The following is a 13,999-nucleotide window of genomic DNA, read 5'->3' on the forward strand; positions in this document are numbered from 1 at the left end:
GACATAGCTAATAAATGTAATGTAATGTGTAAACATGTAAATGTAATGGAAAGCACAAATAAATGTAATGTAATCAAAGTTCAAAAAAATACTCAACCTGTATTGAAATTTCCATTTTTCCCTCAGGTCCCTCCAGCAAAAGGGCAAAGTATGAGTTTCTGGCCATTTCCGGGGCCTTGTCATTGATGTCCAGAAGAGTGATGTCCAAGTTTGTGGTCCCGATGTGGTCAGCGCTGTCTATGGCCTGCAGGGTAGCCGAATAGGAATCACGGATTTCCCTGTCCAGGTTGTCATTGTTCACCATGACGCTGCCATTCTTCGGATCAACAGTGAAGTACCTCAGTCTGAAAAACAGGCCATGCAGATTATGGACTTTCAGGTAGCCATGGAAGAGTGAGGTGTCCTGACCCGTATAAGGGGAGAAGAAATTGCAATCTGTCAATCACTGACTTTTATAAGCCAGTTTTTATAGTCTTTAAAAATACTTTATAACAGGGAGAGGAGTCTCAGTTGCACTTTATAATGCTTTTCAACAGCCAAAGAAACATTATATCAAAGCTCAAATCATATAAGGGAGGTTCTACATGAATGAATAATATATGAAAACAAAATGAAATCAAAGCCCTCGGGGAGAAGGCTACACACATGTTTTCTGGGACCAGCCTGTAGGTGATGTTTCCGACATCCTCTGTATCTGGATCTGTAGCCTGGAATTCAAATCACAGGAGAAAAAAACATTTTCATCTGGGTGTTTATGTGTGTGTGTGGTGTGTGTATGTGTGTGTGTGAGAGAGAGTTCGGCTTTCTTCCTGCCACTGAAAGAGAGCAGGTGTGTTGTCATTAAACTGTGACCCTTTTGAGCCCAGTCGTTTGCACCTGATTATGATGAGGTAGACCTACCGTGATGGTGCCCAGCACAGTTCCCACAGAACTGTGCTCCTTCACCGTTAATTCATAGCTATCTTTCTCGAAAACAGGGGTGATGTCATTAATGTCCCTGATCTCAATGGTGACGTTAGCTGTGGAACAGCAGTCCATAGGCTTGGAGGTGTCTGTGGCAACCACCTGCAGTGAAAGAAAAAGAATACACCACCCGCATGAACTTGTCCATCAATCTCAATCAAGATAGTACACTCTGCTACTAATTCAAGAAAACATCCTGCCAAAAATGGTGCTGTGCACACTAATGTTGTCAAACATATTTGCTTTGGAACAACTAGGTTCTGTGATTACACACCATTAACACCACTTCTACTACTAGATACTACTTCTACTACTAGACACTGCTACCATGACTACATATATTTACATATGATTACATATTTATGATGGGGAAAGACAAAAAAAATATTAAACTCTTTGTGCTGTTCATTTAATATCTTTGTATGTAATCGATCTTAAGTGTGCTTTCCTGTCTTGCTCACACAGAGCCCCTTTTCATATAAGGATAACTCTGGCATTGGATGGAATCCCAGTCATCTTAGTCATTTTGGTTTGCCTTCTGCAAGTTGAACCATCACATTACACAGCTATACCTGCACACTCATAATCTTGTGCTCCTCATAGTCAACAACATTGGGTTTACTGATGAGAATCTGCACCAAGCTGGTTGAATCAAAAGAGGCTGGTGAAACCGAAAATGCATCTTTATCTGGCCCCTCCAGATGCATCTTAATTCTAGCATTTGCTCCCTGTGTGAAGAACAGAAAACAATTAATAGGCCCTCCCCTTGTACCCCCCCAACACACACACACACACAAACACACCATTACAGACGTCAGGCCTGAATATTAACAACTGTATGTTGGAAGTACTCAATTTTCTGATTCATGACAATCACCTCCTCACAAGCTGTAACAAAATATCTAAATAAACAGGCTACAGCTGGTATATTATATATATTATATATATATATATATATATATATATATATATATATATAGATATATGGTAAAGCAAATGTAAAAACTGAGAACATGGCAAATGTAACGAAGATAAGACAACACTGACCACATCCATGTCTCGCACGGCAATGTTCAGACCGTCTAAGACCGTGCCCACAGAGGAATGCTCGTCAACGCTGGCCCTGTAGCTGCTCATCTCTTGGCTGAAGTCACACGGCAGAGCTTCACACATATAAAACATGGGCTTGTGATCATTGATGTCCTCGATGGTGATTCGCACATCCACTGAGGTGCTGGCGTGGATCCCATTAACATTTAAGTTGCTCTCGGTGGCCTGGAACACAGACATTTTTTTTTGTTTTGTTTTGTTTTTTTCCACTAAATGACGTTCTCAGAACTAGCCTTTTTTGGCTAAAATTTTGTTTTTTATCTAAAGCTTTTAATAGAAAAAGCATATTTGGGGCTTCCAGGGGTTAACAAGCCTGGATATATGTTCGACACTTACCACCACCTGCAGTATAACCTCGCCGTTGCTTTCCAATAAATTTTCACGATCAATGCTACTTCTGATTGATATGACGCCGGTATTTTCATTCATGGCAAACAAGCCAGGTGCATTTGAATCTAGAAAAAAAACAATAACCAAAAAATTTGACATTCATAATGGTGCCGGGCATGAAGCATTAATCTGTTACCTTCACCACCTTTGTGCTGCAAGTAGGCCTAGTGCTCAGCTCACAAGTTAAAATAAAAATAAACTCACTCACTTGCAATACTGTATCTGATTACATCATTAACTCCTGTATCAGGATCAATAGCTTGCACTTCAAACACAGAGAGACCCTAAAAGAAAAAGCATTGCAATTACTGCAAACAATTTATGTGAAAAAAAAAATCACAGTAAGAGTAATTGACTATGTTTCTGTAACACTAATGAAATGTAAAAACACACAATGCCCATTCATTTAGCAGCTCCATAATTTCTCTCAGTGAATAGAATTTAGGAAGTCAATAGTAAATGTATGACAAACATGAGCTATATCTGTTTTTATTGAGCTTGTCACCCAGTTTTTCCATAACAAATCTTCAGATTTGACCGTCACACCTCCGATTACCTTTAGATGTTGCCACTGATTGATAAAACTCACCAGGTTTGAGTGTTCCTTCACAGTGGTCAAATAAGGCAGCCTTAAAAATTGTGGGTCAAGATCAGGGACATCAGAAACAGTAATGAAGGCTACAGCAAAGCCGACCTGAACATAGTTATCCTTATCACCAAGCGGGCCCCCACCGTCCTTTAAAGAGAGGAAAGCAGGTTTACTCTTCTCTTACTCTTCCCAGCTTTCCCAGAACTCCTACACTAAAACACGTTGTCTTATCTATTTCATTACAGTGTTTGTTCAATTTTAAATACTTACACTACTTTAAATTCTTAAATGACATTTAAGGACAAACCATTCTGAACTTATGACTCATCCCCTAAAATTCTCAGAATTGGGATGTCTATTTTCATGGCCTTAATTAAGGCCACATTTTGTAGGATCAAGTGTTTAAGAACTCAGGTAGAACTACTGCGTAATACCCTGCAATGTCTCATGACTGCAGTGTAGCATAGCGAGGAAATAGCTGAAAATGAGCAAGGAGCTCAGTGTTACAGTAAATGCATCCAGCTGTGAACTATTTAAAATATAAAGCATCTGAAGAGTATATAGGAAATAATAACAGAAGAGAATAATTATATGAAGAAATGGGGTCATTACTAATTTTGAAATCTAACCATGTTTTTCACTCACCGATGCTTTGATCCTCAGTCGATAGAAGGTGCTTTTACTTGTATAGTTCAAACCTCCCATCAGCGTAACGCTACCATCGGCCGGAGAAATTGAAAAAAGATTCATTCCCTCCTCTGGTACAGCCTGAGGAAAAATATATCATAAGCAATATGAATAAAGCTAGACTAACTTCACCATTTAAACACAAACATTAATGATAACAAAAGCAAGGACAAGCAGACTGCAGCCTCCTTACCTCAACTATTGAGTAGCTCACAATCCCAGCCAGATTGAAGTCAAGATCAGTGGCTATTGCTTGAAAAATAACTGTGTTTATGGAAGTATTCTACAGAAAGAAAACATAAGAACATAAGAACATATGATGACGAGAACAGGCCATTCGGCCCAACTAAGCTTGCCATTTCTTAATTAAAGAGTATCCAAAACTGCATCAAGTCTAGACTTGAACACAGCAAGGGTCTCTGCCTCAACTACATGACCTGGCAACCTATTTCCATGTATTGATAACTCTTTGTGTAAAATAATATTTCCTTATATCAGTGCGGAACTTACTCTTAACTAGTTTCCATTTATGTCCTCTTGTTTTACAGACTGAACTCACCGTAAAGAATCTATTATATTTAACCTTATTGATTCCTTTTATAAATTTAAATACCTCAATTAAATCACCCCTAAGCCTCCTCTCCCTTAGTCTAAATAGGTTAAGTAACTTGAGTCTTTCCTCGTAGCTTTTATATTTCATTCGTAACCCAGGTAAACAGTTCGTATATACTGACATGTTTGCTTACGAGGTAATTATCTGACCAATATGTAATCCTCATCTTTTTCGAGTTCACCCGGACAGTCCCCCTGTCCACCACCACCACGCCCACCCCTCACCTAAATCCTGGGAAAAAGTCAAACCCCTGGTTAAGTCATTGGTTGGATATATCCTGCCTGGTAATGCCATCTTTTTAGCATGTGCTTGGCACCCCCAGCCAAACACATTTCAGAAATTCTTCACGGGGACTTTAACATTCAGTTAAATATTTCTGCTAAAATAAAATAGTTGTACAGAGGCCAACCATTAATACAGTGCAACAGTTTTCATTGTTGTTGACAGCTTTACTGACGTGATTAAGTGTTTGGTGGATTGTGGAGTCCCAGCAGCAAAGTGGGCAATGGCCCTGTGCCAAGTCCTCAAAAGAGAATAAGTTCTCATATAGGTAGAACAAACCCCCAGCAAAATTTCTGATGGTTCCCAACATAATCATCCACATTTACATTTACACAGGATTAATTCAGACAAAGCTATTATTTTAGCAGCTTGGAAAGCAGTGCTCAGCATTGTGGCATGAGTGAACAATTTTGTGCCTCTTTTTTTAATTAATATCATTTTTACACAGGGCGGATCTCGATATACACAGACAGAGATGAACTTCACTTACCTCTTTGACATCCACATTGTATGGCGCATCAATAAATATGGGAGGATTATCATTGGCATCACTCACAATTACAGGAATGTTCCTTGGTATCTAGTCAGACATAATGACATATAATATCAAGAAAAAATGCTCTAATAGACATACAGGAACAGATATTATGGTTAATTTCTTCAAGATGTCATTGACTTACATCAGCCCCATTACTGGAAACACCAATGGTTACAGAAAACACGGGCAATGTCTGGAGAAAAATATGACAGGTTTAGTAATCTGCATTTTTCATAAACTTGCAATGTTACCATAATAATTGGCACCTGGCACCAAAATATTTAACATTTTCCTTGAACAAATTTCAGAAAAGAAATTCACTCTTTATAGTTTTCAGTTCTCACTGGAAACTGGTATCAGCACTTTTTTGTTCATATTATTTACCACTAAACACTTGCTAAAATTCATTTCAGCATATAATAAAACACACTACACTAACATTAATTTTCAGTGTAAAATGTTTTACATTTTAAATGTGATCAAACTTTATTTACAAAAGAAATACGAACGTGTATATGTAATAAAAACCAATTGATTAAAATATCTGAAATAAACTGCTCGATGAAGGCATACATCACTGTATAGATTTAATGGTATAAGATACAGGCCAGAAGAGACAGGCTTACTTCTCTGTCCAAGAGAGTCCTGATTGTTACATTTCCTGTGTCTGCATTTACAGTGAAGTAAAACGCATTTTCTCCAGTAATTCTGTATCTTATTGGAGCACCAGTCGACTCAGTTGCCAGAATTCTGAAAGCATAATCGCCTGATGGGGAAAGATAGATACATTTTTTTCCGAAGAAATGTTCCCTTCATATTTACTCACGCAACATGACAATTAATGTTTATTTATTTATTTATTTTTTGTTCCAATACTTTTATGGGCAGATGCATTTTAAAAAGCACCAAAACCTATCATTTAAAAATGGTAGCTTTTGCATGCTAGTCTGTGTTGTCACTATGTCATTATTTACAATTTTACATACCATATGTATGACACTGAGATTCATTCAAATTCGCAAAGTCTACTGAGCATTTTGATAAACAATAAACATGCAAAGAGCTGAAACAATCTTTTTCAAAGTAATATAACAAAATCATTCAATCTTATAGTTTTGTAAAATTATTACAAAGGCACTGAATAAACTGAACAATAATAAACAATCAAAACCAGATCCATACCTACTCTTGTGTCCTCGCGTATGGTGACAGTCGTCGTTTGTAGTTCTAGTCTGCTTTCACCATAAGCTTCAATAAATAAAACAGACACCAGAATATAAGATGAGCTGCTGAACAGAAGGACAGAGGCAATAAAACTCCATTTTAAGCTAAATACTTCATCGGTTTGTCAAGAATTGAAGCAAAAACTAAGTGGTTGATTGTTACCTAATTCATTATAAAAAGAAATGGCATGGGCTAATACAAAGAAAACACATGGCAATGATTTTCCCATTGTACTACATGTGAAATCCATAACTAATTATCATTATCATGGTTTCGGAATCATTATTGGGAAGCATGCATGGATGTTGTAAGTAATATTCACTGAAAAGGACAATCGGTGGCATTTTCTTGGATTCATCACGAATATTACAATGACTTTTAATGATATTAGAATGACTTTAGATGACTTCTGGGAGAAACAGGTCATGCAGGACCACTCCCTTAGTAATACTAACCAACAAGGAAGGACAAGAGGATTAGCAGCTGAAGCCACACCATGCCTGCAGTTCTTGTAAAAAGGAAAGCAGAACAACTGAAAAACAAAGCAAAATTGTTACAGTTGATCAAATATCTTCATACATGTTGGAGGACTTTATATAACATTCATGTAGTACTGTAACGCTAAAAAATAACAACTGGAATTACAAAAGAAGACACTTGAACAATCCTGTACTACAATTTGCAACATTACAGTAGCATCTGCACATCCTGTAGCTTCATCCTTTAGTATAGCACAATTTTGCATACACCTTGAATCAACAGCTAAATACAAGTTCAATAATGCGTGACAACTGCATAATTATGTTGCACAATGGATTATGAATAGCTAGCTAGCTGCAATCTGGAAAATTTACTGTTTCTGCTGATCTTTTTTGACAGACTTAACTGCTAGTAATCTGTGAGGAAAATAATGAGGTAGCTAGCCAACTAAATGTTAGGTAGCCTACTGTTTATAATGTTCACACAAATAGCTAGCTTTGTTACCCCTGAGGAACTGAGATACTATCCTTGTGCATTGTATGTTTTAAACAATGGAAGCTTGACACAAAATTACTAAAATAGACTGGAATATACACAGACTCTGTTCCTTTAATTAAGGTAAATATAAGGTGGCCTGTTTATGTGGTACATAAGCATAACTGATCCTGACAGACAGCCGTCGATATGCCTGATATTACATTCACTCTGATGACGTTTCCGCAATTTGTGAAAGTTCCAGCATCAACTGAGATGGCGCCACAGGTCATGAGTAATGAGGCTCTAGTGGCAGGTCTAAGGTCCAAGATCTTTACATGAAATCTTCGCAACAAAGAGCAACAGAAAATGTGAGCAACACAAATGTGAATTCAGCTGTAAATTTAAAGCCTCTTTAACTTGACCATCTACCCTAACCCTTCCACAAAACAACAACTACAACAAAAGAAACATATATGTATAATGTTAATGTACTAAAATAACAGCATATTATATTATATAAATTATTTCATATCAAAATAAAGAGGTTCACTTTTAAGGTCTGTAAACACTGTAAAACTACAACCCCGAAGAAAGCTTACATGCCCACAGCTTACAGGTGATGACATGATAATTACTAGTATTGGCATTACATGGCATTTTTTTGTAGAAGTTTTAGTTTCAGCTATAGCTGTCTCTCCCCAAAGAAATAAAATTTACTGGTGAGCCTTCAAGTTTGATTTGATTTGAAGCCTTAAGCCTTAAGCTTTGATTTGTACTCATCAGCTGCTACTCAGTTAAATGAAAATGACAAAGATATAATCTAGTTTTGTTTACAGCACCAGTAACAATGTATCAGTTAAGTTTAGCATACACAGATTTGAATATTAAAAATATAAGTACAATTATTTTGTTATAAGGAGTAACCTCCAAATATCTGTACAAAAATTACACATTAAAACTTAGATTTTAAACTTACTTTTAAAAAGTGGATTGAGTTTATTGATACATTAATATTAAGTCATACTGACAAGTCATAACTATTACAAATGTCACATGCTGAATTTTTACCTGGTAACAACAAAAAAAATCAAAAAATGTATCAACTTACGCAGACAAGAAGCTCTTTGGGTGCAGTTACGACAGGTGAGTTTCTCTCAGTGATAGGAGAGCGATGGATGCTGTCGACCTTTGCCTTTCACTGCTGTAATTAACAGCCTCGTCGATTAGAGCGTCCAGGCAGTAAATGTGAATCATTAACACAGCGAAAAACACAGAGACCAAAGTGACGACTCCCTTCAGCCCTTTTTTCACTGTAGAGTCATGATAAATCAGCTTAGGCCTTGGCACCTGATCCATTTCTAAAACGGTAAGGCATACAGAGAGGGCTGAGAGATTTGCTGTTCCCTGATTGGGTCTCAGTCCCAGGCTTAGCAGTGCCTGTTCTCAGCATTCAACGGAGACCACTTTGTGCTGTCCAGTTGTAAGAACACAGGATGCTTGCCACAATGAATTACATCAAAGACAACTCCGCAGGCATTTATCCTACTTTTGCCATATGATCTCTGCTTTATGGTACCAAAACACCGACAGATCACACGGATACTGCATGCATAACACCTGTCACTCCTGCACTCATTAATCCATTCACCCATTCAACACAGGCCTCATAGCCCCCTTTCCCTGTCTTCCAGTTGGCCCAGTGTCCCTCAAAGAGTTGAGGAGGTAAAGATACATCCCTATAAAGGTGAGAGAATGTGTACAGTGCTGCCCTGGCAGTGTATCTGTTCTTTAATTGGACCAAAATAAGGGTCCACTACTTCTCTCATGTCTCCACAAAGAAATGGCTATCTGGCTTGCGGCTGCCTTTGAGGATGTTACATAAGTGCATGGAGTTACTCCCTTGGATTGAATGTGTAAGAGGCTCCTGGATTTTGGCCCAAAATCCTGTGAGTGCACCCCCACCACTGCTAACAAGCTTTTCCAATTAACCACTAATGCGCTATGATGAGAGAGTGAGGTTTTGTGAACCACAGCATGGGTGAATCCTTTGTCTATCAACAGGTCAATCATTTTAATACATTTTAATGGTTTGCTATGGAGAGCAATGTTATACACGCCATAAAATGACACCCACATGGCAGCTCCACCCACAATGGAGTTCAAAATTCTCTCTCTCTAGTTACCACTAATACAGTGCCTAAAGGCAGACAATTATAGCCTTGTGTCTGGAAATTGTGTGCCCTTTAGGCTAGGAATAAACTGTTCCATTTTGGAAAGGTTTTGGAAGGATTCAGTCATCATCAAACATTCTTCAAGATTGTAGTGAAATCTTAACATCTACCTTTTCAAGGTACCTTGTTAGACTACTATCCCCTCCATACAAACCACTGACAAGTCTATACATTTTATTATTTTGGTTCTCAGCATAAAATAATGCTTTATCCTTCATTCTTTATAATATATGGGTGCAGTCAGTTCAATTTAAGCATGTGCTGGAATAAAGTGGTATTAAGAATTTATGAGCAGGTCTTCGGTTTTAGAACTATGTTGACAATAATTTAATTGAGGGCCAACATACATCTATACCCAATGTTCAGTCAGTTCCTAAATCATGAAAAAATTGAAAACGTCAGCCAAATTTGATTTGTATTCACAAATCTGAGGTCTACTTTGTGGAAAGAAATCCGGAAAACACAATCTACCAGAAATAATTAAATGCTTTTATAATCTTATTCCCAAAGACTGGGTTTTATGGCACTCTTACATTTATACCCGAACAGATTCTTCCCTCTCTTGAACAGTTGCCCTGAAATAGGGATGCAGCCTTTTTAATTACATTCAAAGCTACAATTAAGTAATAAAAATACCTGCTGCAGTCTAAAGTTCAGTATTCATTATCTCATAGTTATGGTTTGTCACAATGCAAATAAAATGGACAATCTAAACATGTTGTTAGCAACACAGTCCATTTTAATACTGAAAAAAGATATATGAATATAATATACTGAAACTAAAAAAGACTTAAACTATCTAACACTAGACTTTTGGCAGTATATTATCAAAGAGACAAAGTGCAGCATACAGCTGCACTTTGAATACCAGGTTTGAATGAGTTTCCTGTTCACCTCATTTCTTTTATCTTACTGTTATTGCTTGTTTGTGTAAAGCTTTTGTGTCAGAAGATACAATTATGTAATCCCCCTAGAAGATACTTTTATGGAAACATCCACATGCATAAATGTATATTAGCAAACAAAAATAAAAATATATATATAATAATTAAAAAACATTGTTGATAAGAATACAGGTCAGATGAGGGAATTATTCACACATTATCTTGTGTAAGGCTCCAAATATTTTCAAAACATTTATTATTTCATATACTACTATATTCATATGGTAGAGTCCCATTTGCAATAAATAAAAAAGCAACCATGAAGTGGCTGCATGAGAAATATGCAGATTATCTAAAATCAAAAATGATTGGATCAAATTGGGAATTCTCTATTTTTAACTTGCATTTTTATTGCTGTCACACCTACCATTCTCCAAGATTTAGAGACATCTTGGTCCAATTTAGATGGTTGTAGTCAAATTGTTGTATAGGAGGGAAAGGCCAGCTTTCAATTGAAAATCTAAGTTTAAATGAAGAAGCAACTTTGCCAGAGTCTTCAGAAACTTACACATAAATGAGGGGAAAAGAAAATGTCCAAATTGTTGCAAAAATTGACAGAGTTACCATGTTTGGCTGTGCTCATTTTAACAGTGTCACATGCTGGAAATATTGACTGGCAATCCCTCTCAACTTGTGTTTTGTGTCTGGGTTCCGTATAAGGTTGCCAGCAAAATAAAACAATTCCATTGATTAAGGCAGTATGCCAGCATATTGTTATCATTTAGTCTCTTTTTTAATGAAAATTTTGAGCACAAATCACATTTTTCACATGGCTGTAGATTCATTAAGTCTTCACACAACCAAATACACACAAGGTTTAAGCATCCTCCATCTGTAATAATTGCATCCACCACTTTTTAAAGACACATACTCTTTGAAAGGAGAATACTGCATATTGCTTATTCATTTTATATCAAGAGGAAATTTTCCCCCATGTTCAGTTGGTTATTGTGGTTGATACACATCACCGCTAATTTTATGAGGGTCTAAAGGTTTTCATTATGGCAGTACATTCTGATATGATGTGGGTGTGTATCAACCAGAGGGTGATTGTCTCAGTACTGACTTCACCCTCTGTGAACAGTAATGGAACAGGACATTGTAGGGTGTATACTGCTGGCACTGCAACACTGCAAGCAAGATACCCACAACACCTTTATGACACAGATGTACATCCATGCCCAAAGCACTGCATATTATGTTTCATCTGCATTAAATTATATATTATGACTTTAACAACAGCATTTCTGCATCTGTGCAAGCAATATTTTAAAAACCTGCCTAGCAATAGTTCATTAGCCTTATGCATTAACAAACACTAATCAACAACCTTGAAAGACAACAACTACCTCAATGATCTTATACTAAGTGTCACAAAATAGCCTGGTGTTACTGAAAATGTGTGACTTATGTAAGTGAAATATTGGCTCCATAACTTATACTTTATGAAGTAAATACTAAAAGATCACATTTAACCCCTTTCACTCAGCATCTACTTGAGGTATTTGGTTAATAAGACTTCTCTCTGTTTATGAGTGCTTTGGTGTAACCACTGCCTATCCTGTCCTTTACAGCTTTCTCTTCCCACTTTTCTCTAGCAGAGCAGTCTCTTCTGAAGGTCCCCCATACAGATAACTCTTCTTTAGCCTTGCAGATTCCATCCCTTGATTGACTGGCCACTTTACAAGGCATAGTATATAGTATACACAAATTTGTTGTGATAGAAGTCTTCTATCTATTCCATGTAGATGGGGCGGCAGTGTAGCATAGTGGTTAAGGAGCAGGACTTGTAACCGAAAGGTTGCTGGTTCAATCCCCGCTGGGACACTGTTGCTGTACCCTTGGGCAAGGTACTTAACCCACTCCAGCTGTATAAATGGATAACATTGTAAAGAACTGTAACCTATGTAAGTCGCTTTGGATAAAAGCGTCTGCCAAATGAATAAATGTAAATTCCATGTACACTTGCTGCCAGAAGCCCATATGCTGAAATGTGTTGTAGTGCAGCTTGCTGAGTGTATGCATACATACCCCATTGCATGTTCTGAGATCTTCATGTTGAAGTGCCTTATTACCTACTGTAAGCTGGCTCTACAGTTTATTGTGTAAAATCTCACCATAATATGAAGGTTTCTTTTTTAAGATGAAATCATGTCTTCCTCATAACATTCTACCTATGGACTTTCAGGGAACTGACACACAGAACATTTTAGCAAATGCATGGACTTTGTTGCCTCTGATGACCTCAGAAGCTATTGTTTCATTAAATCATTACATTGATTTCATAAATGTTTGTCAGATACCTGGCATATAATAAATTTTAGGTCATAACAATTTATCACTGTTGTAAATGACATCACACACACTTTGGAGTGAAGTGTTTAAAGAAATGTTGTGCTTGTGCTGCCCTCTGTGGAAATTGTTGTGCATTGCAAAGAGCAGGATTAAAGTAATGAGCAGGATTAAATGTTTGTACAGGGTAACGTGTCTAGTTGCACATATCATCTCACCAAAAACCAATCAATTCCGTCAGCATAGCTCAAAACTGGTTAATTGTTTTGTCTGTGTGAAGAATGTAAAGCTGGCCATTGGCTTCACCAATAGTCTGTCATTAAATATGTTTGTGTGGCTGATAGTTGAGCATATGATTTTGTGTGAGGCCGTGACAATGTACTAGTATTTATTTATTTATTTATTTTGTATGCAATAGAAATCCAAAACTGCAGTGGGGAAGCAAAATGACACAGGGGTATGCCTATGCACATTTCAATGCAATTTTGAATGCACTTCTAAATGTGATCCCAGATGATCAGAAATGCAACATGTAACAGACCTCTGAGACAATTTTAGCCCAATGTATCACTGGATTGCAGTTTACATCTATTTTTATTTTATCTTCTTCCTGGTTGATTTAAAAAAAAAAAAAAAAAAAAATCCTTTTTCCAAAACCATAACCAAAGGCATACAATGTATTCAATGAGAGTCAAACATAATACCCCTTTGACAAGTCAATATGGCTATCATCTTTATATACATTAAAATGCTCAAAGGATAGAAGGATTTGGTTAATCTGATTATACCTACAATTTATAAAGCTAAGGACGCCATCTTGTATTTTTAATTTAGTTTTGTACTGTATTGATTAATTAGGTTACACATGTTGACATTTATGGAGTGTCATATGACAAGTGGAGGCTTTCCAGACACCTGGTCGTCCTTCGGATGAGACATTACTAGGCCCTGACTTACTGTGGCCTTTAGGACTTGTCACAAATAAGGTAGGTATGTTCAGTGTTGTCCTAGGCCATCTAAAATCTACAGCTGATGTGTGGCCATGGTTCTAACGTAAAAAATGATAGTGTGCATTACCCAGTTGGGGGAGATGTATTGGTAGAGGTTCATGTGAGTTTCTCCTCACAAGGGCACTGAGATCCTTCAAAGGGACCCTGTATGAATGAAATTCCTCATTCT

At 37.1% G+C, this 13,999-nt stretch overlaps 1 protein-coding gene across 1 annotated transcript in view; it reads right to left on the reverse strand.

Moving 5' to 3' along the window:
• Positions 1-13,999, reverse strand: part of cdhr2 (cadherin related family member 2) — a 41,433-nt gene that overhangs the window by 14,709 nt on the left and 12,725 nt on the right. Inside the window, exons 2-13 of the mRNA XM_036548511.1 lie at positions 5,799-5,938; positions 5,125-5,214; positions 3,933-4,022; positions 3,698-3,820; positions 3,053-3,199; positions 2,672-2,747; positions 2,410-2,528; positions 2,011-2,238; positions 1,536-1,691; positions 901-1,065; positions 646-707; positions 98-344 (exon numbers count right to left, since the gene is read on the reverse strand). Coding sequence (XP_036404404.1) covers positions 98-344; positions 646-707; positions 901-1,065; positions 1,536-1,691; positions 2,011-2,238; positions 2,410-2,528; positions 2,672-2,747; positions 3,053-3,199; positions 3,698-3,820; positions 3,933-4,022; positions 5,125-5,214; positions 5,799-5,938 — 1,643 coding nt within the window. The remainder of the gene's footprint in view (positions 1-97; positions 345-645; positions 708-900; positions 1,066-1,535; positions 1,692-2,010; positions 2,239-2,409; positions 2,529-2,671; positions 2,748-3,052; positions 3,200-3,697; positions 3,821-3,932; positions 4,023-5,124; positions 5,215-5,798; positions 5,939-13,999) is intronic.

Source organism: Megalops cyprinoides, chromosome 16 (assembly GCF_013368585.1).
Source record: "Megalops cyprinoides isolate fMegCyp1 chromosome 16, fMegCyp1.pri, whole genome shotgun sequence".
Lineage (NCBI taxonomy): Eukaryota > Metazoa > Chordata > Actinopteri > Elopiformes > Megalopidae > Megalops > Megalops cyprinoides.